This window comes from Miniopterus natalensis, chromosome 11, assembly GCF_054644295.1.
Source record: "Miniopterus natalensis isolate mMinNat1 chromosome 11, mMinNat1.hap1, whole genome shotgun sequence".
In the NCBI taxonomy this organism is placed as follows: Eukaryota; Metazoa; Chordata; class Mammalia; order Chiroptera; family Miniopteridae; genus Miniopterus; species Miniopterus natalensis.
Genome location: NC_142091.1, coordinates 51,551,546 through 51,576,239, shown reverse-complemented (window position 1 = coordinate 51,576,239; position 24,694 = coordinate 51,551,546). Strand labels below are relative to the sequence as shown.

General features: G+C 38.1%; 1 protein-coding gene across 8 annotated transcripts in view; it reads left to right on the top strand.

Annotated features, from left to right (window-relative positions):
• HPS5 (HPS5 biogenesis of lysosomal organelles complex 2 subunit 2) overlaps positions 1 to 24,694 on the top strand; it is a 33,773-nt gene that overhangs the window by 625 nt on the left and 8,454 nt on the right. For 3 of the 8 annotated variants that reach the window (XM_087821762.1, XM_087821766.1, XM_087821765.1), the window contains exons 2-19: positions 2,682 to 2,840; positions 3,654 to 3,817; positions 5,501 to 5,611; positions 5,792 to 5,856; positions 6,310 to 6,502; positions 7,623 to 7,756; positions 11,398 to 11,610; positions 12,161 to 12,232; positions 15,769 to 15,857; positions 17,267 to 17,445; positions 17,909 to 18,067; positions 18,607 to 18,793; positions 19,457 to 19,580; positions 20,631 to 20,780; positions 21,953 to 22,030; positions 22,324 to 22,901; positions 23,674 to 23,794; positions 24,000 to 24,155. In XM_087821762.1, coding sequence (XP_087677888.1) covers positions 3,710 to 3,817; positions 5,501 to 5,611; positions 5,792 to 5,856; positions 6,310 to 6,502; positions 7,623 to 7,756; positions 11,398 to 11,610; positions 12,161 to 12,232; positions 15,769 to 15,857; positions 17,267 to 17,445; positions 17,909 to 18,067; positions 18,607 to 18,793; positions 19,457 to 19,580; positions 20,631 to 20,780; positions 21,953 to 22,030; positions 22,324 to 22,901; positions 23,674 to 23,794; positions 24,000 to 24,155 — 2,717 coding nt within the window. In that variant the 5' untranslated portion in view covers positions 2,682 to 2,840; positions 3,654 to 3,709. Of the gene's footprint in view, positions 1 to 301; positions 720 to 2,496; positions 2,841 to 3,653; positions 3,818 to 5,500; positions 5,612 to 5,791; positions 5,857 to 6,309; positions 6,503 to 7,622; positions 7,757 to 11,397; positions 11,611 to 12,160; positions 12,233 to 15,768; positions 15,858 to 17,266; positions 17,446 to 17,908; positions 18,068 to 18,606; positions 18,794 to 19,456; positions 19,581 to 20,630; positions 20,781 to 21,952; positions 22,031 to 22,323; positions 22,902 to 23,673; positions 23,795 to 23,999; positions 24,156 to 24,694 lie in introns of those variants that run through there. The other 5 variants (XM_087821767.1, XM_087821768.1, XM_087821764.1 and 2 more) reach the window with 4 other exon arrangements.

The window sequence follows — 24,694 nt, the reverse complement described above, 5'->3', positions numbered from 1 at the left end:
GAGGAAGCAACACAAGTGCCTAGGCTGGGCTGCTTTGGCTCACTGGGAAGTCAGAGAAGGGAGCCTGGGAAACAGGTTTGGGGCCTTTGGAGACAGGTTGGGCTGGGGAGCCCAGGAGAGCTGCCCTGGTTGCAGGTCTCTGTGGGGTCCACTTGGAGGGGAGAAGGAAATGGCGCTGGGCGCCTGCTGGGACTTTCGCTTTCCCGGGTTTTAAAGGCTGGGCGGTTGGGGGAGAATCAATAGAATATTCATCAGTTCTATGCTGATGTACCACAATGAGGTTTATTCTCTTTACTTCATTTGTCCTTGGGTGTGGTTGGCAAATGGCACTAATTGGATTTGTGTTATCTGTCTCCTTGAGTAGGGTGATTTAAGCCATCTACCCTCTGGCTGGGGAGGAGAAATGCAAACCATTTACCCTTAAGTGTGCGTCACTTAGCGAATATAGGATTTACTAGATGGCTGAAAACTGCTGTTTAACAATCTGTCTCATCCCTATTCCTCTTGTCGTGGAATTTTCTTAAGCTACGACACTGGGGCAATAAGGAAACTTTTTCTTGATCCTACTACTCTGTTGTTACCGCCAAGTAATGAGGGGAAATGGAAAGATGATTAGATTTTGGACTCAGGAGAAGTGGATTCTAGTGTCAGCTCTACCTTTTAATACCTCTGTGACTTTGGGCAAGCAAACCCCTCAAGAATTTTTTTCACTGACTTTGGTAAGCATTTATGACCACCTTCTGTTTGCTTAGGTTTTTGGGGGTTTTTTTTTTTGCTAGGCTGGAGGTGCGACAGACTTAACAGAAACGATATTTAAACACGTTTGCAGGAAGATAGGGTTTTGTTAGATGGAGGGAGATTCAAGAAGCAGCATATATTAAAATCATGGAGGCACAGAAAGTTTATAGAGTGAACTAAGAGCAGCAAAAGATAGTTCCATATAATTGGAGAATAGAAGAGGTAAGGTGGAAGATGAAGCTGGAGAAATAAGGATGAGATCATAGATTATGTAAGAAGGGTAGCTGTCGAGGGTTTATTATAGTTTTTTTAGTACATATTGAAAAACTTGTTATGGAAAATTTCAAACAAAAGAAATAGGATAATTTAATGAACCCTCATGTACACATAACCCAACTTTAACAATTATCAGCATTCTACTGTTCTTGTTTGTACAGAGCTTTTAAATATCTAGTACTTTTTATATCCATTGTCATATTTGATTAATAACAGCTTTCAATTTGAGCTTAATTCTGTTGTATCTAGGTAGTGTCCGTTTTATGTGAAAATTTCTTTGTGTTGTAGTTGACCACTTGCTCTATTGAATCAAAGTATAATGTGATGATTTTAAAAACACATGATTCTATTCTAGGTAGTAATATAGAAACTTGGTGTTCAGATCAAGTAGGTTAGTGTTTCTACTTTATTCTGTGTTATCCAACTGCTTAAGGAGTATTATGCTCAGTTGTAGGCAACACATTTTTAAGGTGAACTAAAGTGCCTGTGTAGAAGGTTGACTAGAAAAGAGGAAATTGTCATGTGAGGAATAATTGAAAAACTGGGAATGTTAAAATTTTTAGAAGACTTGATAACACTTTTAAAATACTAAAGGGTTGTTTTGGAAAGAGTAAACTTATTCCTATAAATCCAGTTAGGAATACTTAGTAAAAGGCTGTAAGTGATCTGGTTTCAAACCAGTATTTTAAAAAGGATCTTATTAACAGTGAGAGCTGGAGAAGTGGAATGGGCAGCTTCAAGAGAGGAAGCATTTCCTTTCTACTGCTGAAAATTTTTCAGAGATCCAGGGTAAAACTGGTTTTTAAATTAGGTGGATGTATGCACTTTGAGTCTTCTTCCATCTTGAGAATTTTTGGAAGTGGGACTTATATTGGGTCAAGCTGTATTAAAAACAGTATGACTAACAGGTGCTAGATACTTATTACTAGAAAATAAGACTATATTATGTGTATGCAATAAAAATATCTTAAGCTTGTATGTGTTTTGTCACTAGAAGGTATGCTCCATGAGAATTAGGACTTTGTTTTGTCCTCTGTTGTTGTTTCTGGGACCTAGAACAATGCCTGGAACTTAGTTGGTGCTAGGTGTTCTGGGGGAACCTGTGACAGACCACCACCAGAGTTTGTGTTTGAATTTTGGAGCCTTTATTAGCTGGCCAGCGGCTACAGTTGCAGCGTCTCACCCATGTAAGAGCCGAACTGTAGCCCTGACCCTCAGTTCTTCTCTCACTTTATGCTCAGTAACCACAAAGGCACTGCAGTAAAGGGGTTTCCAATAATTTTTCAGGCTGTCAGCTTTTGGTACAGGAAACAAGGGAGGACCTTTAGCAACACAAAAGGGACGATTTAAACACAATGAGTAATGGGGTTATGCGTGGCCCTGAGTGTGACTGGTTTGTTCTTTCTATGGGAACTTGGGGGTGGGGGGGTGTAATTATTGGGCTAGCTTGTCAGGCCTTGTCCTGTACAGTAGGGATCTTGTTCTACCTTTACTGTTAGTTCCTTAGGTATATTCTTCTGGCCATGGTGGCCAGAACACTAGGTACACATTTGTTGAATAAATGAATGAGTGAATTCATGTGTTTCTGAAAAAACAAAAAACAAAGTATAAATAATTAAAAAACAAGTATTAGCAATTGTTTCTTTTTTTTTAAATTTTGATTTTAGAGAGAGGAAAGGAGAGCGAGCGAGAGAGAGAAACATTGATTTGTTGTTCCACTTATTTATGCATTCATTGGTTGATTCTTGTATGTGCCCTGACGGGATTGAAACCATAACCTTGGCATATCAGGACGACGCTCTAAACAGCTGAGCTACCCGGCCAGGGTAAGTATTTGTTTTTTATTTTTAATTTAGCAGGTAACAAAGGATTGAGAAAAGTTAAAATTAGCAGGTAGAATTTTCTTAACTTTTATTTCCTTTTTTGGAAATTGATGCAGTTTGACAAAAATGTATACTTGAGAGTTGTTGAATAGTTAAGAACTCTTGTGTTAGTTTACAAAGTCCTCATTGGGTATTTGGCATTTGCTACCTTCCTATCAGGTCTTTTACTAAAGCCCTGTTCCTCTTCAAGCTCTAGTTACCCGCACTTGACTTCACACTTACTTAGTAGGTATACTCATTTATGCATTCAACAAATACTTATTGAGCTCATGATAGGCAGGAGAAAGAGATCCAGAGCTCTATTCCTTTTAAGCACTATTGAATTGTTTGCTGATAATCATTGAATTTGCTGATAAGAGTTTATAGTTAGAGGCCTTTACAGAATATTTCCCTTTAATGAGAGACACCTAAAGACAGAGGATGATTTACAACTTAAATGCAGCTGGGGTTGCCTGTTTACCATAGAGGAGCTTGACCAATTTTCTTAAATCCTTCAGTGTCTATTCTACCTACTAAATAGAGTGGGATAGTATTATAGAGGGCCTTGAGAACCTGGACTTGATTCTCTGGGAGGTTTAGAGTCAGGGAATGATGCAGTAAAGGCCGATGTTTGTATGTTACCTATGTGTGTTTTCTTTCTATCTGGAGGCCTAGCATCTCCAGAGTAGGGATCCTTGTCCTCTTCTTCCCTGTGTTCTTTACATACTCATCAATGCATGTCGAATGTGGTGAGCATCTTAAATTATATTTTTGCAGGTTTAATTCAGGAATACTGTGCCTATCACTCAACATAGTTTCAACTTGCCAGCTAAATGACTTTTGTGCCAGTGATACCGGAGTCCTACACCCATGTTCTTGCAGAGTTTGAGTCTCTGGATCCATTACTTTCAGCCCTAAGGCTGGACTCTAGTCGTCTAAAGGTGAATTTCTTGATATGAATGAGCCACATTCATATTCATATATTTGTGTGCTCTCTGTTACATGTGCCCCCTGACCTCTAGTTCTTTATGTTTTATGAAAATGTATCACCTGTGCTAGTACTGAGTGCTACTTTCTATGTAGCATGTTTATAGCTCTTTCTTGATTTATTTTTTGAGCTATTGTTTGAACTCTTTCCTAGCCTTGGAAACCATGATATTGATTGCTGAATCCCCCCCCCCCCAGTAATCTTTGTGTCTTCTCTCAGAAAGTAATGTATTTGATTGAAAATAAAATAGTATAAATGAGTTTTGAACAACATGAACCTCTGCTGTTAAACTACAGCTCATTCCAAAAACAAGAAATTTCATGTATACTCCATTTTAGGGAACCAGAGCAAAAGTTATTAGCTCTGTGGCAAAAGTTATTATCTCTGTGTGCTTCCCTCAAATCCTGAGTTCTTTTGCTAAACTCAGGGATGACATGGTGAAGAACAAGTCTTGTAACCAATTTTAAAATAATTTTAGTTTTAAACTTTTGCTGTAACCCAAAGTACTACGCTAGCCTCTGAGTAAAGGGAGAATAGGAAGTAATAGGCAAAGTAATATGAGCAGCAGTTATAAGGGTCAATATGAGACATTTTTTTAGCTGCAAGTTACAGAATACCTTACCAATAATGGCTTAAGCATTAAAGGTTGTTATTAACCTTGATGGAGGTTAATGTTTCTGGGTTTAGTGTTGTGGCCCAGTGATTTCTTTGAGGACCCAGGATCTCTGTCTTCCTGTTCTGCCATCAACCGTATGTTGGTATTTTAGTCATAGTTGCAAGATAAGTATCCTGGGTCTAATCTTAATGTGTCCATTAGTATCTCAAGCAAGAAAAAGGGGGCCAAGGGGAAAGGCTTTCTTTTTTTTTAAACTCTGCCTTTTATCTGGGAAGGTAGAGCTTTCCAAGAAGCCCCACCATCTTAGTTTTCTTAGCTAGATTTGAGCCACATGGCTCCCCATAACTGCAAGAGAAACTGGATAAGTGAATATTTAGGTTTTCTAGCTTCCATGGTAGAAAGCAGCAAGGTTGAAGAGGGTTGAGGATGGCTGTGTGTCAGCCACCAACAATTTTTACCACAGGGGCACAGCATGGCCGCTGCTTTCTCTGGTTGATAAGGAGAGGGATCATCAGGTTGAGGGTATAGGGAGACATAGTGTAGTGACCTTCATCTGTGTCCTCTGCAGTCTCACTTGCTCTAAAAGCTTTGGGTGTTTTTTGTGCTGATTATACAAACGAGAAATTATTGAAGTGAGCAAATGATTAAAGTGGTGCTGTATCCCATGGAGACTTACTTGATCCTCCATAATTGTGGTCAGCATTGAGTGACCAAGCTAACTTACACAGAAGATGAATGGTTTAGTGACTGGCTTTTTCAGGGAAAATTACTCATTTATATAATGGAGCCTACTCGCCATTTTGAGATTCAGTTAACAATTTAAAGCCAAAATGTTCTTTCTTTTGTATTTTTCAGTATACTAGAATGAGCACTTGAGTGCCATTATGTGGTGTTCAAATGGCCAGGGGTGGGGTGGGGGAGGAACCTGGTACACAGATCCTCAGTATTTATTTCCAGTGGATAGTTTATTTGATTAAATGACTGTGGTCATCTTACACTTGTCTGCTTACATGTTTTTAGTGCACGAGCATAGCTGTGTCTCGGAAATGGTTGGCTTTGGGCAGTTCAGGAGGAGGTCTCAACCTCATTCAAAAAGAAGGCTGGAAGCACAGGCTCTTTCTTTCACACAGGGTAAGATTAACATACTCTGTCATTCCATTCAGAGTATCTTTCATAAGTGCCAATTTCTCCATTATAAATAATCATTTGGAATAAAAGAAAAATGTAAAAGCTGAGATTTAAAAGTAAAAAAAAAAAAAAAAAATACCATTTTTGAGAAGCTGCCTGAAATTTTTCCTTTTTGTGCTCTAGGAAGGTGCAATTTCTCAGGTTGCCTGTTGTTCACATGATGATGATTATGTTGCTGTAGCTACCAGGTGAGAAACTGTTTTAAAACTATCTGATCCTGTCCAAATGCAGTTTAAATGAACAAATGTAGCTGTGTGTTTGTTAGGGTGACCAGCCATCCTAATTTGCCTACGCTGTCCCAGTTTTTAGCACTGAAAGTCCTGTCTTGGGAAACCTCTCAGTCCCCAGCAAACCAGGATGGACAGTCAGTTGCCCTAGTGTTTGTGGAAAATGCTAGTATGAGGCAACAGCATTTTAGTGGCCTTCAAAGAGAAAGATAACAGACATAATTTAGGTCATCTGAGTTCTGTTATGCTGGATTGGTAGACTAATGCAAGGAAATTAATACCTTGACTTTCTATTTCCTCTTTTCTGAAGAACAAGTTTACATATATATTTAATATAGTTGATACCGCAATGCAATTAAATTGTACGTTTTTCACCATTGCCAAAAATTTGTTCCTGTCATTCAATTCTTGCAGTCAAGGTCTTGTAGTTGTTTGGGAATTAAATCAAGAGCGTCGTGGGAAACCGGAACGAATTTATGTGTCTTCAGAACACAAGGGCCGAAAAGTTACAGCTCTCTGTTGGGATACAGCAGTTCTTAGAGTTTTTGTAGGTGATCATATGGGGAAAGTTTCGGCCATCAAACTCAATACTTCTAAACAAGCAAAGGTGAGAACCAGTTCAGTTCTTTGTGTATATGGGTGAGATAAAAGGTGTTGTCTCACAGAATTTCAAATAAAGGGCACAATTTTATCTACTGAATTTCTTGGGGGACTGATCTAGAGCCCAGAATATTAATTTTGAGGAGATTTGTTAGTATGTGGTACATATGAGAGCCTAGTTTAGCTTGATGCTGTTGCAGAATGGCTTCTGTGAGCTAACTTCAGTAATTTACACTTTGTATCTTACACTACTCCATAATTTACCTGTATGGCTAACTTAAATAAAGCATTCTTTAATACCAGGGTATTAAAAAAGATGCCTGTTTATTAATAGTGTGAATAAAATGCCAAATAGAAATGGCACCAATTGCCCAGGCTCCTTTGTAAGGGGAGAAGAAATTCACAGGTCTAGGTATATTTTCCCTGAGGATGGTGTAACTTATTGTGAATGGAATCTTAAAGCCACCTCCTGGATTGTACTCAGCTGTGCAGGATCCCAAGCTTCCCGTCATAGTTATTATTGGAATAGAAGGGCTGAGCGTCAGGTTACCCTACCAGAATGCTCCAGTCTGTCATTAAGCCAGCTTCTCACGGTCTCTCTCCTCCAAAAGAAGTGGAGAGCTTGTCTTTTCATTGGCTTATTTCGGCGTAGGGTCCTGGCAGAAAAGAGGAGATCTAACTACCATTGGCTAAATTACTTTATTTTAATTAACATAACAGAATATTCTTCCGGTTTGGTCATGATGACCCATCAAAGTTACCACTTGATTCTTTATATTTTTGATCCAAAATACCCGACACAGTACAGCCCTAATTTGTCTTTCTTCCAAAGGTAGAAGTACTGTCTACAGGTGAAAAATTCCCTTACAAATTTGAAAACTTGCTTTATCTTTTTATTCCAACTTCTGAAATTAGATCATTACAAACAGAGCCTTAAGAATTCTCTTTTGCAGTTGTGTACCAATTTATTTCACATTACTTTGATATTCCAACAGGCAAATTAAATTTTGGCCCATTAAAAGTTTTTATTTTGCTATTCAAGGTATTTTCATTTAAAAGGTAGAGAAGAAGATTATGTGTATATGTAATGATAAATAAACTTTATTTCTTTGTCATGTTCCTTTTAGGCAGCTGCTACCTTTGTGATGTTTCCTGTTCAGACAATAACAACAGTTGACTCATGTGTTGTCCAGTTAGATTATTTGGATGGAAGACTACTTATATCTTCACTCACTCGATCCTTCTTGTGTGACACTGAAAGGTATATTGACCAACCGTGGGACATTGAAAATACAGAATTTTAGAACTGGAGGGCACTTAGATGTCATCTAGCCCAAACCCCTCAGCTTAATTATACAGATATTAATAAGGAACCAGCTGTGTGCAAGCTGATGTTAGAGAGTAGAGAAGAAATAGAGGATACTGAGATAGTCCAGTGGGTGACCAAGACAAATAGTCTATTAACTCTATGTGAAGCATGATCTAAGTGCCATGAAGAAAGGCCAAATAAAGGCCTGTTTTAATATGGGGAATCAGGAAGTCTTCCTTAATTGAATTTGTTGTTGTTTAAATTTGTTGTGTATTTAATGGAATTTTACTAAAGGGTAAAATTAGGTGAAGAATAATTAAGAAATTGTGAAGCTGACAAATATTCTACCTAAATCTCAAGGGTAGAGTCAAAGGTCCGATGAATGGAAAAGGAGATATTAGAGGTAGCTGTGAAATACCAGAACAGAATAGGAAACAGCTTGAAATGAATATTACGTATCACTGTGCTGAAGTTCCTCAGCCATTCTCACTATAGGGAAATTCTTACTGCCCTCCCCACCCCATATCCTCAGGACCTTCCCCCTTTTATTTTATTTTTAAATTTTAAATATATCTTTATTGATTTCAGAGAGAGGAAGGGAGAGAGAGAGATAGAAACATCTATAATGAGAGAGTGTCATCATTGATGGGCTGCCTTCTGCACTCCCCTGACTGGGGATTGAGCCCACAACCTGGGCATGTGCCCTGACCGGGAATCGAACTGCGATCTCCTGGATCCTAGGTCGATGCTCAACTGCTGAGCCACACCTGGCCGGGCAGGACCTTCCCTCTTTTAAAAATATTTTTGGAAGAATTTTGAATGTACACAAAAGAAGAGAGAATTGTATAATGAACGCACTAGCCAGCTTTAGTAATTTTGATGAGGACTTTTGGTAGGTGAAGTCTGGAGGAAGAGGTGCGGGGGGTAATATTCTAGTAGGAAGGAACAGCCCTTTGGGGAAAAGTGAGAAAGACATCAGCATATTCTAGAACCTGCCAATCTGGATTAAATAGAGGAGTTGTGGGAAATAAGTTGTTAGATTGGCACCACATTGAGAGTGACAGCTTTAAATGCCACACTAAGGTGGGTTCTCGGGTCATTTTAAGAAAGTATACATATAGAAAATCAGAGTTTGGAAATTGATTCACTTAGAACTGTCAGCCTTGGGAAGTCTTTATTTCCAGGGGTTCATGTATCTCCAGAGACTGCTATTTGGGAAAGCAGGAAATTATTTATTCCAAAAGGTTTGAGGAAATGTGTGCTGTCGGGGATGGTAGAGGAAACGATGTGGAGAGATGAACTTTGTTTTTTTTTTTCTTGAGATGAGAAAGACACATGGGAAGGAGGCCAGTTATAGCAGGTGGCAGGTGTTTGGTATCAGAGAACCTAGCTGGACAGCAGAGAGGCAAGGCTTTGAGATACAGATGATCAGTTTACATGCAATCAGTAGGAAGGATGATGCACTCGCTTCGGACTTATTTCAGACTATAGTTCACTGATGATGTTAGACTTACTGAACTGAAGGTCACCTTGTGTCACCATTTCATTTTGTGGATCAGAAAGCTGAGGTCAGAAAAGCTAGAACCTTTCTGTCTTGATTCTGTGCCCTTCCTGTTACCTCAGTTACCTCTAATACATCCTTTGACATTGGACCTTTAGCCATTAACTCCACCCTTGAGATTCTGGTAAAATATCTTAGTTTCACAAAGTTCTTAACTATTTTTCACCTATAGGTTTTCAAGTTACCAAATGGCCCAATTCAGAAATTTGGCTGAAATTCTAATAAATGGTCAGAACACTGGACTGAAAACACCTTATTAGGGTTGTTTTGAGGATATGATGAAATGATATATATGAAAGACTTTAAGAACTAAGTGGAGGTTTATTTTTCCCTCTGCAATAGAGTTGCTAATCATTCTGCTATTTCACGGGGGTGTGGCTAGAGTTGGTTATGAGAATAACGTAGAACCTACTGCTAAAATAACATTTTAGAAATGCCCAGTTTCTGTAAGCTAGAATTCAGTTTTGGGGGACGTGGATAGTACCATAATTTTAAAAATGATAATGGAGCCTGACAATATGATTTCAAATTTTGGTTCTGCTACTTTTTTATAAAAAAAACTGATTTGAAAGAGAGAGAGGAAGGTGAAGAGAGAAACATTGATGTGAGAGAGACATGTCGATCACTTGCCTCCTGTATGCACCCTGACTGGGGATCAAACCCAAAACCTGGGTATGTGCCCTGACAGGGAATTGAACCCTCAGTCTTCTGGTGCACGGGGTGATGCTCCAACCAACTGAGCCACACTAGCCAGGGCTGGTTCTGCCACTTTTTAAATCTTTCCAAATATCAATTTTCCCTTCTAGAATGTAGAGATAGTTTTCAGGATTAACTAAGATAATGTATATGAAGTACTTATCCTTGTGCCTGGCACATATTTGAAAATGTAGAAAACAAGATTAATGAGCAAATAAATGAGTCGACTGCATTTGTGCACTCAGCAAACATTTATTCTACTCCTCTGGATCCTTAGCACTGTATTAAGCATCACAGGGGATATAAAATAAGCAAGAAATATATTTTATTTCTCAAGTAAGGAACATAAGTGATAAAATCATAACGTCCTATATTGCAGATTTCAAAGCACTTCCACATTCGTGTTCTGAGAGTAAAGTTAATGTTGTATTTTATTCATGAAGGAAATACGGACACCATTATTTATTGAATTATCTAAAGTCATATAGTAAATTCACACTAGAGAGCGTATTAGATCGTTCTCCAATAAAAGGGATTGAGTGTATTCATCTAATGACAAAGTCAACAACTTTGCAACTAAAAAAAAGGGGTTTGAGTATACAGAGCACACTACATTGTATTAAGTGCTTTCGGTGGGCCAGATGCTGTGCTATATACTGAGGATTCAACCAGAGAGGAATAAGAAATGGCCTTTATTTTGGAGAAAGTCATAATCTGTTCTGCTAGACACAATTGCCATATATGATGTGGTAAGTGCTATGAAAACATAGCATGGGAAACATGTAATTCAGTTTATGGGAGTCAGGGAAGTCTCAGGAAGAATGATGGAACTAAGTCATGAAGAGTAAGAAAAGGAGTTTTTAGGAAGAGAGACATCCTCATTGTTATCACCTTCCATGTTCCCAGGCAGTGTACTAAGCTCTTTTATATATATAGCTCGTGATCATAAGGGAATAGAATTTTCCAAAGTACAGAGTTTCAGAAGGACTTAGCATTTTGAGGAAAGAGTGAGTTTGTTGGTGTTTGTGGCAGGGGAGTAGCTTGGAGATGGCTGGAGAGGTAGATTAGCTGTTCCATGTAGTGGCCAAAGAACAAGGTGATTTGGGAAGCAATCAGTAGGATTTACAGATGTATGAAATGTTAGAGTTAATGGCATATCAGAGCTAGAGCCCTGTTTTGACCTTTCCATTCTGTTGTCCTGTCCAGTAGTATATCTCTAATATGAATAATGAGAGGACATTATGGGTGGGATTACTACGGCCATGCTGATTTGTAGTCCCATTGTTTTTGAGTTTTTTGTAGGTAAATGTGCTTTCTCTTCCTTTTTGGGTATTAGAGAAAAATTTTGGAAAATTGGAAACAAGGAAAGAGATGGAGAATATGGAGCTTGTTTCTTCCCTGGAAGATGTTCTGTGGGCCAGCAACCTCTTATATATTGTGCTCGCCCTGGCTCCAGGATGTGGGAAGTGAACTTTGATGGGGAAGTTCTAAGTACACATCAGTTTAAGAAACTCCTCTCATCGCCACCTCTCCCTGTGATTACTGTAAGGTAAGGTAATGATTTGTATGGCTGGTAGGTGGTATTTGAGGAACTTTCATGGAGGGGTTGGATTGAAATCTCTAATATTCTGTATGTGTTAAAGATTTTATTATGCCTTTTAAGAGTGAAGTAGGATTTTTATCAAAAGATTGAGAGAGCCCGGCCGGGCGTGGCTCAGTGGTTGAGTGTTGACCTAGGATCCAGGTGATCGGGGTTCGATTCCTGGTCAGGGCTCATGCCCGGGTTGCAGGCTGGATCCCCAGTCGGGGGTGTGCACAGCCGATCAATGACGACTTTCTCATTGTTGATGTTTCTATCTCTCTCTCTCCCTCTCCTTTCCTCTCTCTGAAATCAATAAAGATATATTTAAAAAAAAAAAAAAAAAAAAAAAAAGATTGAGAGAAACCAAAAAGTATCAATTATCTTTCATATAATTTAAAGCAAATTGAATAAGGGTAGATGCAGTTAGGCTTTTGGGTTTGTTTGGAGGCAAAAATTTTCCTATATAACATGCTTTTATGTTGTGACAAAATTATTAATAGATGTATTTACTTCCTAGATCAGAACCTCAGTATGATCATACAGTTGGATCCTCCCAGTCTTTGCCTTTCCCCAAACTCTTACATCTTAGGTAAGTTTCTCCCTTTGATCCTTAAAACATATACACACACACACACACACACACACACACACACACACAACTTTTTCTCTTTGTTCCTTGTTCAGGGACAGTTATCTTTTTAAGATTGTTATTGTATTAAATTATTTTTAGAAAATCAGGAAATGACAGTGTTATGTGAAGTGTTCTGTGTATGCGAGGAATGAAAAAATCATAGAACTATGCTTCGTTTTCTGTTTTGAACTGACCTAAACTAATTGGACAGTTTATCATTGCCAGGGAACTTCTGACAGTTAGAGCTAAGAGGTACAGGTATGCATTCATTCATAACCTCCCCTACCTGGTGTAATGTTACAGTTAAAGCAAGTCTCAGTCTGAAGTCTGCTGCACATACGTATGTTTCTTAGTAGGCAGGGACAAAAGTAGTTGTAGAACTTGTAAGCTTGGTGAAACTTCAGTTCTTGGTCTTTAGGTACTTTGACAAGGACCTTGCATGAAAGATTCAGCCGGTCATATTTTAATATCAGGGTTCAGTTAGTCTTCTGGTTGGATTAGATGCAAACGTCCATTATTAAGTGGCAACACAGAGTGTCACTAAAGGCTGTCAGCTGCTGGGCTTGCCATTTCTTATACCTTGTTCTGCAAGCATGGGGATGCCAGTATGATTTCCAGCCGATCTATGTGTCTGGAACTCTACTTATTTCAATAATGGAAAATTATTTGATTAATACCTAATATCTCTAATGCAGATTCAGAGAATGTTATTTAGAACTGGTTATAGGTACCCTGGAGTGTGGACTCATGATTGGATTTTTTTCAAAGGCTAACTAACTGCTCTTAGAATGTGATTTTTTTTTAAACACTTGAAATGTTAACTAATTGCCTCTAACCAGTGTGTGTATATGTCTCACTACCTATACTGAAGTATTTAAATTGTAGGCACCATAACCCTTTCATAAATCCATAATGCATCTTGAAAATTACTGGAGAAAGACAGCTATTTTTTTGCTCACAGTTAGATAACATATCCTAAAAACTCTTTTTTTATGGCGCTTAGCAGTTTAAAATTACATATTCATGCAGTATTTATGCCCGTCTTACTCCTAGACAGTAAACTCTGTGAAGGTGCCATATATGTTTTATTCACTATTTTATTCTCAGTGCTTGGTATAGTGCCTGGCATCTAAAGACACTTAATAAATGTTTGTGGATTTTAGTGTGATATGTGGGGTATAGGGAAGTCCCTTACCCAAAAGTATATTTCTTATAAAGAGGACACAGTCTGCTTGGTTCTGCTGGTAGAGCTATTATTCCTTTGAGTTAAAGCTACGTAAAGCTTCCATTACAGTTTCTGCCATAGCAAACAAAGCCCTTCATGATCTGGCTCTGCCTACTCCTCAGCATAAGCAATAATTAATGCCACTTTGCAGCCTTTGCTAGCTGCTAATGCGGCTTAGACTGGGCACTTATTCCTGTGCACTGTTGTCACTGCTTGTTCATCCCTAAATCATCACCTCTATTTCATTGTACTATAAATACCTATCCCAGCACCAGGTTGTCAACCCCTTTACTATGGGTGCAGCACTAGGCACATATAAGGCTCTCAAATAGTAGCTAAATTAAAGAATTCAACAAAGATATTTTTGAGAAACCGTGATTAGGAGGGCTTTTGTTTCTGTTTATTATTTCCTACCTGTATACTTGTCTTATGGTAACCTTTACTATTATACCCACAAATCCCACAAGAAAGCAAACTTACATACTTTGTTTCTTTTGGGTACACTGATATCACTTTCCCTTCTTAAACAATGCTAACAGGCTTGTGTTCAAGTCTGTTTATTATCAGTGAAGGGGTAAGGGGATAAGGGATATATAAATTACAAAGTATCAGTTCTTATCTATTCCCTTACCCCCCCCTCCCCCAATCTAATCTAGATTGCTTTTCCTAAGGAATCTTTCCAAGCTGAATATCAAGTTCAGTATCAAAATCATGATCCTGTGTCTCTTTACTTAGGGATCCTCTGGCCTCTCATTTTTTCTCCTTTGGCTCCTAAAGGCAGCCTTCTGATTTTACTTACTTTGTACTAAGATTCTGGCCATATCTTTCATCTTTGTGACAAAGTTTACTTTGTTACACAATTTGGGTCCTACATTGGCAAAATGTTTAATATTTGTGTTAAATATCACTCTTAGTTTCATTGCTACATGGTACAATTTTTAGTATTCTTGGGCGCATTGAAAAAACAAAGTCCTTGTTCTCAAGATTATATTTTGTTGGAGAGATGTGGTTTAAGTCTACAAAAAATCTAACAACAGTATCAAAATAAGAGTTGTGACAGTGCAGTGTATGATTAAATGCCATATGAGCAGGGTTGACAAGAGATAGGCTGGGTACGGAAGAAAAGTGATGTCTGTGAGCCATCAGAGAAGGACTTTAGAGGTGAGTACAACTTCTGCTGATCCTTGGGAGCTGGCTAGATTGAGAACATTATAAGTTGGGGAATGCCCTGGTGTGGGGCAAGAAGCAGAGATTACCAGTGGTATATAAAAAATAGCAGCCTTGAGAGAGCAAGTGGAATATATGAGCAATGGAGTATAGAAAGAGATGAGCAGAGATGAATAGTCCCAGGGCTGGAACTGGGAAGGAAGGTGGACCAAGAAAGTGCAGTGTCCCAGAGTCCAGGGAGGCGAGATTTAGGAAGGAAGGAACAGCCAGCAGGGTTGGCCCCTGCTTAGGGATCAAGAAGGGAAATGAGGAAGGGTCTTTGGGTTTGGCAGTTAGGAAATCTGTGTCTTTTAGAGAATGCAGTTAAGTGGAATAATCAGGATTCCAAATAATAGTGGGTGGGTTAGTGAGGATGAAAGGGAAGAAGTAGATTTTGTGAGGCGTAGAGAAAAAGTCTAGGTTTTGGAACCAAATGGTCCTTGGTATAAATTCTGACTCATGGATTCATACTGAATGGCCCTGGGCATATATTTTTATGTATCTGCACTTCAGATTTAAAAAAAATTAGGGATAACACATTTATCTTGAGTTGCTACAGGGTTAGATAATTTAAGTAGAGTCTTTAATAAAGCTCCCCGCACATAGTTGACTGGGAGTTTTTAACCTTTTCTTGCTTACACAGAACCAAGGATGTCAAGATATTACCATCCCTAAAAACAGCTCACTAGAGCAGTGATTGGTGGGGAGGTGTTATGTTTAGTCTTTGTTTTAAATGTACCTCTGTTATACCACTTGGGAAGTTTAGCAGCTTTAACAAACACCAGGAAAGATACCGGCCTTTTAAAATTTTTTCCTAGAGGATATTTAGCATATATAATTGAATTTTCCCCAGTTTGGCATTATATAACTTTTTTAAAGCAGTATGTTGTTATAGACAGAAAAGAGGTTTTGAGACTTGATTGGCTGATACACTGTTATATTTTCTTTGTACAGGATGGTTTGACTTTTATAGCTAATGTGAGGGTCTGAATTCAGGGAATTATATCATAAACTTCTGTATCTGAGCGAACTAGAGTTCTCTTGACTCCTTTTTCTCTTGCAGTGAGCATTGTGTGTTGACTTGGACAGAAAGAGGAATTTATATTTTCATTCCTCAGAATGTTCAGGTTCTTCTTTGGAGTGAAATCAAAGGTAATTATATTTTTCTTCCTTAATGTAACTTATAATCTCATGCTTGTGAAAGATTGAATTATTATAGGACGATTCTCCTGTAGTATAAGATGTAGAAAAATAGAGCAAGGTGCCATTTCTTTTAAATGTTAACATCATAGGTGTTTCCCTTTGTAAGGTAGTTCACAAGCATACATTTGTAAATTTGTGTTCAGTTGTTTAGTTTTGCATGCCTTTTAAACTTTTTATTTATTCTTAAATATTAGTAACACTGCTAAGGATCAAATGGGTGAATTTCTCCCCACCCCTACCTTATCCTGAATCTGGGCTCCTATTGGAAGTCTTTCCTTAACTCCTGTTTTGTGTCTCAATAGTTTGGGGTTCAGAAAAGTCCTTGTGGGAACAATAGCCATTGTATATGGCTGAGACAGAGAAAATCAGCCTCTCTATTCTTTTGGTTAAAACCAGAAATAGAGAAGTTTAGCTTTTTTAGCATTGCTGCTCAGGGAGTGTATTTGACTTTTGGGTCATTTTCTGCTTTGTAAAAACAAAAAGAGAAAGAAACCATTACTTACTGATCTAATCAACATCTATTTCTTGTGGATTAAGTACCTTAAGGGTTTCCCATAAAAACTAGTTTGTTTTTCTTTTTTGGACTTTTAAAAATTGACATACATTGTGTAAGTTTAAGGTTGTACAGTGTGTTGATTTGATACATTTATATATTGCAATATGATTACCATCTTTTGTGAGAATACTTAAGATTTTAGTCTCTTAGCAACTTTGAAGTATATAATACAGTATTGTTGACTATAATCACAATACTGTACATTGGATCTCTAGAATTTATTCACCTTCTAACTGCACGTGTGTATCCTTTGACCAACACACCCCAATTCCCCCACAACCCCAGTTCCTGGAAACCACCATTCTAGTCTTTCTATGAAATGGTATTTTTAGATTCCATATGTAAGTCATCATATCAAAACTAGTTTTTAAACTCCTTTTGGGATATTCTACTGTTAAGTACTTCCATGATCTATTTTTCTGCATACTGTTTGTTGATTTACATAGTACGTTAAAATCCATTCATTGACATTAGATTGTAACTCTCAGAAGTATCATAGTCTGGTCTCTAATGTAGAGTGCCCTCTTTTAAAGTCCCTGTTCTTTTTCACAGAAAATAGCATTTTAAAATTGGATTTTAGACCAGAGAGATGTATTTCTTTCTCTGTTATCTTTTATCCTTGTTTTTTAGAATAGTGTCTAAAATATGATTTCTTCATTTAAATGCAAATATAAAAAGATGAAATTCAATTAAGGCAAACATATATAAAATGTGAATTTATTAGAATCATTTCAGCCCTTGCAAAAATGGAAAAGGAATATTTGTTGAATCTCTTGTATGTTCACCTCTGTCATTTTTGTAGATATTCAGGATGTGGCTGTCTGCAAGAATGAGCTGTTCTGTTTGCATCTAAATGGGAAAATCTCACATCTTTCCCTCTTCTCTGTGGAACGCTGTGTGGAACGCCTGCTAAGGAGAGGCCTGTGGAACCTGGCTGCTCGCACTTGCTGTCTTTTCCAAAATTCTCTCATTGACGGGCGAGTGAGTCAGAGAGCTTACATGTTCATCTGGGTTTTTAAAACCATCCTGGCTTGCAAGATTGTGCTACAAAGTTTCTTGGCTTAACTAGCCCTATATGATCTACAGATAAAGCAGCAATGAATTCCCAAAAGAAGAGCATGACGAATAAATCTAGGGATGGGTGGAGGGTAAGAAAAAGGGTATACTTTCTATTAAAAAAAAAATCAAGTTTACCCACAAATTTATTTGAATTTCAGACCTTGTTTTAAGGGGAATGATTATGCATACATTAAGTGTCCTAATTAAATTCTTAATTCCTAAGATAATTCTCATTAAGTCTTTCAGTAGCTTGTTAAGCCTTTTTAAAGCACTTCTGAGGTTTTATGTTCTATGTTAGACCTCTTTCAGTGTATTGCCATTTGAATACAGACTTTGTTACATGTAGTAGGCTGTTTTATCAGATTTCTGCTTACCCTTCTATTAGGGAAGAAAGTCTTTGACCGTAGATAAGTTGGAGCATTTGAGATCTCAGCTGGACCTCACAACCTGTAGCGATTTGGCTTCTCAACTAGAAGAACTGATCTTAAAATTTGAACCTTTGGACTCAGCTTGTGGCAGCCGAAGAAGCTCCATTTCATCACATGTAGGTGCTCTCACTTGCTAAGGGTTTTCTGTTCAGTAAGATTTTCTGCCTTAGGCTATACTCGCCTTTGGATTCCCAGACTTATCTTCCTTTCCATAAAGTAGATTTTGCTGGGGGGGGTCATGAGGGGGCTTTCTTTCAGCTGTTGGACAGCCCTATGACGCCTCTGTTTAGGCTTGTCTTGGAGCCGCATTTTGTTTTGTCATTTTAAATTATATTCTCTTCTCAAATGCACCTCGTAGAGCCTCCAGCACAAGTTAAGTTGTTCCTAATATGGGATTTTAGATCCTTCATGCTAATTTGAGTGTCAGTGCAGCTCAGGATTGTCTCATTCAATCCCCACCCTCACCCGAGGAGACAGCTAGAGAAACAGCTGTGACCCAGCTGCCAAGAGTCTAGGTCTTACCAGCTCGTCCTAATAAGCCATACTTGTTATTATTGACTTGCTGCTTTTACTGTTGATTTTTCTCTTAAAAAGCTATATTGTGTTATAAAAGAAAGTTTTATTTTGATTTTTTTGGAATTCTTTTTGTTTTTAGGAAAGTTTCAGCATCTTGGACTCCGGTATTTATCGTATCATTAGTAGTAGAAGAGGCAGCCAGTCAGATGAAGATTCTTGTTCCCTTCACAGCCAAACCCTCTCAGAAGATGAGAGACTTAAAGAGTTCATCTCACATCAAGAAGAGGACCAGCCAGATCAGGGTTGCAGCTCCCATGGAAATGAAGGTAATGAGTTTGTCTTTCATTGGTTGCAGATGTGAAGCACTTATTTTCTGTCACTTCTATTTGCCAGGATTATCTCATGCATAGAGTTTTCTATAAGGTGTTCATAGTTTTTATTATGTTGATAGACTTTCCATCCAGACCTATAGATCTGCTCACCAGTAGAACAGTGGATTTGTGTTTAGTTATTTGCCCCCCACCCCTGACCCCTCATGTTTAGGCTGACATTGGTAAATGCTGGACAGGTTAAGAAAGGAGGTCATTAACCAAAAGAGTGGGACAATTTTATTCTGACTAACCAAATTATTTTTCATCAGGAGTGAAAAATCACTACAGTTTTGGGGCCATTGCCTACACTTTTTGATGTTTGAGCATTCCTGTGACCGAACTGTTGAGAAGAGATTAATAGAGACTCTAAACTTCCTTTTTGACTTATGGGGATTCAGGGTTAGTAGGAAAATGAAGGTACTTGCCTGAGTGTTTTATATGTGGACCATCCCATGCATCTTGTAAGCCTGTGTTCTGCTCATTTGTATCTGGGTCAGTTGTGAGTTTGGTATTGAATCCTTCATTTCCTTTGGTTTATTTATTTCAGAATTTCTTTAAAGATTAAAAAAATTCCCATGTGCTTAGATATTGTTTCTTTTGCCTGATTTCATTCATCAGACAGCGTTTCTCATGTTCCAGTGACGCTTGAGACAGATAAGAATGAAACTTTTCTCCCCTTCGGCATTCCATTATCATTTCGCTCTTCATCTCCTCTTGTGTCTCTTCAGGCTGTCAAGGAAAGGTAAACTAATTAGTCCTGTCATTTAATACCATTCTGGTTTTACTTCGTTTGTCACCTTAAGTACTTTTGTGCTGAGAATGGAAAGACATTTTAAATGAAAAAAAAAAAAAAAGTAAGTTATTTCTCATATCACCTGTTATATGGAGCTGTTAACTTCTCGTTTCCATCTTGGAGAATTTAGCTTGCCTCTTTGTTTGAGTAGCTGGATATTTGAGTTGTTATAGATGTGGTTTTTTAACCCACAGACAGCAAAAGTTTAAAAAGCTGATATATTTCTCATCCCTCATTGGAATAATTTCCATATGTCATTAGTCATTTCATTTTTTAAAAATTTTATTTATTGACTTTTAGAGAGAGAGAGAAACATTGATTTGTTGTTCCACTTATTTACGCATTCATTGGTTGTCTCTTGTATGTGCCATGACCGGGGTTCAAACCTGCAACCTTGGGGTATTGGGACAGTGCTCTAACCAGTTGAGCTACCTGGGCAGGGCTGTCATTAGTCATTTTTTGATCATTTCTCAGTTTGGGCTCAGAATTAGACATTTCAGAAGTCTTTCTAGCTACTCCATGGAACTAAGATTGGCATGTAAGTTTGAGAGAGAAGACTGTACTGTTACTTAACTGCCTATCTGTCTTACTGGATACAAGTTTTGCTTATTAAGAAGAATATGTTGTGACTAGTTGGCAGCTGAGTTTCATGAAGATATTCTGTTAATTCTCTGGCCAGATTGGGGCAGGTGGTCACGTGGCCTCCTTTGCTTAAGTTGACAGAAACATCACAGATACAACTGGAGTTAGAGACCTTTTCTGTAGCACTTAAGGCAGTGTAGTAAATGAAGTGAATCCTTATAATATTGTACATTTTACGTGAACCTTATGCAAAATATGTAGTCAGTTAGGGAAGTTGCTGTAAGCAGTCTTTCTTTTTATTAAGTCCAGGTTGCCTTTCTGAAACTAACTGGAAAATACAGAACTAAGTATTGAATTTTTCATTTTTGTCAATATGAGGTTTTTTTTCATATTAGTTTTTTGGTATTTGACTTCCAGTGTTTCTAGCTTTGTGCGTAAAACTACTGAGAAGATTGGCACCCTTCATACAAGCCCTGATCTGAAAGTGAAACCAGAGCCCAGGAGTGATGAACAGTTATGTGAAGAAGATGTGAGTCCAGTCACCTGCCCAAAGGAGGAAGACACTGAGTAAGTTCTTGCATATAAATCTGTGAATTCTGGAGGAGTCATCTGTCACTTTGAAGAAAGCCATAGGCTATGCCCTATTGGAGAAGGCAAATGTATGACCCTGCTCATTGTTGATTGTTGGTGTAGCTCATAAAAATTGTGAATACCACAAATTAAGTGTTGGAAAATTACATTTACCCATAGCAAATCTGTTAAGACAGAGTTTTAATTTAGCATCTCTTCCATTCGTCTCCTGCACAGCCTCCTCCCTTCCAGATCTCTTCAAACTTTTTAGGTGTTAGAGAAGGAGTGTTAAGTTAAGAGTAAGATGACCAAGGATCTAGGCCTTGTCCTGGCTCTGCTTCTGACTAATGTATGATTTTGGGTAGGTCACTAATGTCCTCTGGCCTGTAAGATGAGAGCATTGGTATTGATGTCTTGCCTTGTACCTTCTTAGGTATGCTGCTGGTGGCATAGTCCTTGTTCTGCCACAGTATGAAGTGCCTTGTCTATCTGGTCTCTGCTTTATCTCATAGTTCAGGGGATCTGAGCATTAAAGGCAAGCAAGCTCAGCACTTATTCAGGAACTGAGAGACCCATACGTCCAGTGTGCCTGGACAGTCAGATGAAATAGAAGGTATATTATCCTCAGAATAACTTCGTGAATTCATATATTTATAGGAAAAATGTACAGATATTGCTGTGGCATTTAAGGCAGCCCTCGCTCTGACCTTAGCTCACTTTCAAGCCTCATTTTTTACTGTGTCCTTCCAAGCACTCTAAATTCCAGTCCTGTCGGGGATCTGGGTGTGTGCACCTTACTATCTTTTTTCGTGTTGTTTCTTCTACTTGCAGTACTTCTCCCCCATTTTTTCTAACACAAATGCCACTTCCTCACAAGAGCTTCCATTGATTGCCTAGTCAGAACAATTGTTCCTATTTTTTGTGCTTTCATACTACTGCGTTTGTGCTGCTCTTTAGTATTCATTTTATTCTCCTTTATATTATAGTTAGCTGTTTGCATGACTTTCTTCCTGACTTGAGCTTACTCATATTGAGGCCAGTGACCATTTTGTATACTCATCTGTTTAGCTAATGTAACATTAAGTACAATACCTGCAGCTTTGTAAGCACTTAGAAATATTTGTCTAAGGAAGCTGTAATCCCATCTAACTCCTTTCACACTTTCCTAGGGGAATAAAAGAAGAAACGAGTCAACCTCCAGAAGAAGATAAGTTCCAAGAGCTGAGAATAGCAACAGCAGAAGCAATGTGAGTGTTTATGAATGAGGAAGCTTTACAGTGAATAGGAGTGACTTTTTGAGATCATTGCTAGTGGTTCTGAGACAGTGTGGGGCAGAGGTAGTCTCATTTGGAATTCAGATTCAAGAATTACTATACAGTTAATGTTGTCTGAATTGTCATGTTGCCGAGATAATTGTTAAAGAGTAGAAAAGTAACATTCCAGATGAGTATATTGTATTCATTAGATTTCTTTAGCACGAAATAATTTGTTTAAAAAACACACACATGAAGCAAATTTTATGCTTGTCTGTCTTGTATAGGACCAAACTACAGGACCCACTGGTTTTATTTGAGCCCAAGTCTCTGAGAATGCTTTTACAGGAGTGGCTTTCGCAGTTAGAAAAAACATTTGCCGTGAAAGACTTTTCAGGCATTTCAGACACTGGCAACTCACCTGTGACATCGAACGAGGATGTGCTATTGTTTGATGAGTCAAAAAACGGAATGTTAGATGACGATAATGAAAAAGAAAAAAGGGACTCTTTAGGCAGTGAAGAAACTGATGATCAGACAGCATGTGAATCTGTAAATAATCTGAGGGAACCCTTGGATGACCTCTTTCAAGTATGTTCTCCATGCGACATAGAAAACGGTCTCCGAAAGAGCCTGGCTGAATTGACAACATTGTGTTTGGAATTGAATGTCCTGAATTCTGAGATCAAAAGCACAAGTGGATGTGTGGACCACACTTTGCAACAGTGCTCTCCTGAAATTCTGGCTTGTCAGTTCCTAAAGAAGTACTTTTTTCTCCTGGACTTGAAGAGAGCAAAGGAGAGTATCAAGCTTAGTTACACTAACAGTCCTTGTGTTTGGGATACTTTTATTGAAGGATTAAAAGGTAATAACCTTATCAAAGACAGAAATTTCCCTCACTTCTCAAGTTTTAAATGATGGCCTTCTCCCTGAATTCCCTTAAGTAATTACTGCCTGATACAATCAAATAGGAAATAATAAAACTGGGAAGAAATGATTTTTTTTAAAAACATATATCAGAAATTGAAGGTTAGGTTTTAGAAATGGTTTGTTGAAAAGGCTCCACCCTTACAATGAAGCTGTAATTACAGAAAACAGCTTTTTAGCTACATTTAGTTTTAACTATATCATCATTCACTTTATTTGCCACACTTCGCTTTAAATGACCTGGCTATTCCCAAAAGGTCTTCCTTCAGAGAAAGAAGATTTGCCATAACTGATGTTTTTTTAAAAATAGGTAAAAAAAAATTTTTAAATTAATTAAATTTAAATAACTTACTTTATTCCAAAAGATGGCATAGGGACACTGGTTCTAGAAAAACTGAGGAATTTGGCATTGATGGTAGACATATATATATCCCTTTTTCAAGGGTAATAGAGACTTATATATTGGTGATCTGCTATTTTGTCTTGTTTAAAACGTTCAGTATGCTCTGCTTCCCAATATGATTTTAAAGTTCTTAAAAGCAGAGGTTGTATCTTGTTCTTGTTTTTCTCTCCTGCAATGTTTGTCTCCTGCAAAGCACTGGGCCTTGCACATGGTAGGTGGATGAGTAATGGTTGTTGAACAAATGTGTTCATGAATTGAATATTTACAGCTTTGAGATGAAGGGAAACGGTTGTGTTTTATCCTTTAGAAATGGCAAGTTCCAGTCCTACATTTATGGAGATGGAAAAAGGAGATCTACCAACAAGATTAAAGTTACTGGATGACTCGGTCCCTTTTGGCAGCCCTTTGTTGATTGCCTATGCTGCCCAGTAAGTTGTTGTACATGTTGTTTATATGAACTAAAAGCACATGCAATGTTTTTTGGTCTTAGTCTCTAAAGTTTTACTCAGTTGTACATTGGTCAGCTTCATATTAGGATATTTATTTTTATTTCTAACAAGTACTTAGATAATGTAAACAAGTTATATCATCTCACTGAAGTTGGAGACTAATATGTTTTGTTTTTAAATGCAGATTGTATGATAAGTTTGGGGACTCTGCCCTTCGATCCTTAATCAAGTTTTACCCAGCTATTTTGCCTTCGGATGTCATGCAACTTTGTCATAACCATCCTGCTCAGTTTTTGGTCTATTTAGACAGTCTGGTGAAATCAAGGCCTGAAGATCAACGGTGAGAAGGCGAGAATTATTTGCACTCTCCCTTCTGATAGGGCATTGTTTCTCTTGTGTAAGCAGTTGTAGCATTTTTACTATCAACTGCCACAGAAATTGAGGCATCTACTGTGGAAGAGGAGGATCTGGGCAGTTGTGTACATTCTTTCAGGGTTCACAGTACACACCATAAATATACACATATTACACTTCTCTTCCCTTCCTCTTTTTCTCCCTCTCAGGGATTCTTGGATCATCAGTGTAAAATTAAACCCCCCTTCCGGGCCCAGGCTAAGACAGATAAGCCTCCTTGTTCTCTCAGCCAGTGAGTGGATTTATTGCCATCATTTTTATTGATGACAGCCCAGTTTTTTGTGGGTGGGTCTCAGTTCCAGTTCTTTGACTCTCTTTAGATTGAGGCCTCATTTCCTATCTCCACATAGCCCCTGGTTATTGAGACTGGCTATTCTTCGCCCCTTTCAATCCCTTCTCCTCCTTTCTTTCTTCCACTGACTGATTCACATTTGCCATACTGGCTTTTCTTTCTTTTTATTTTTG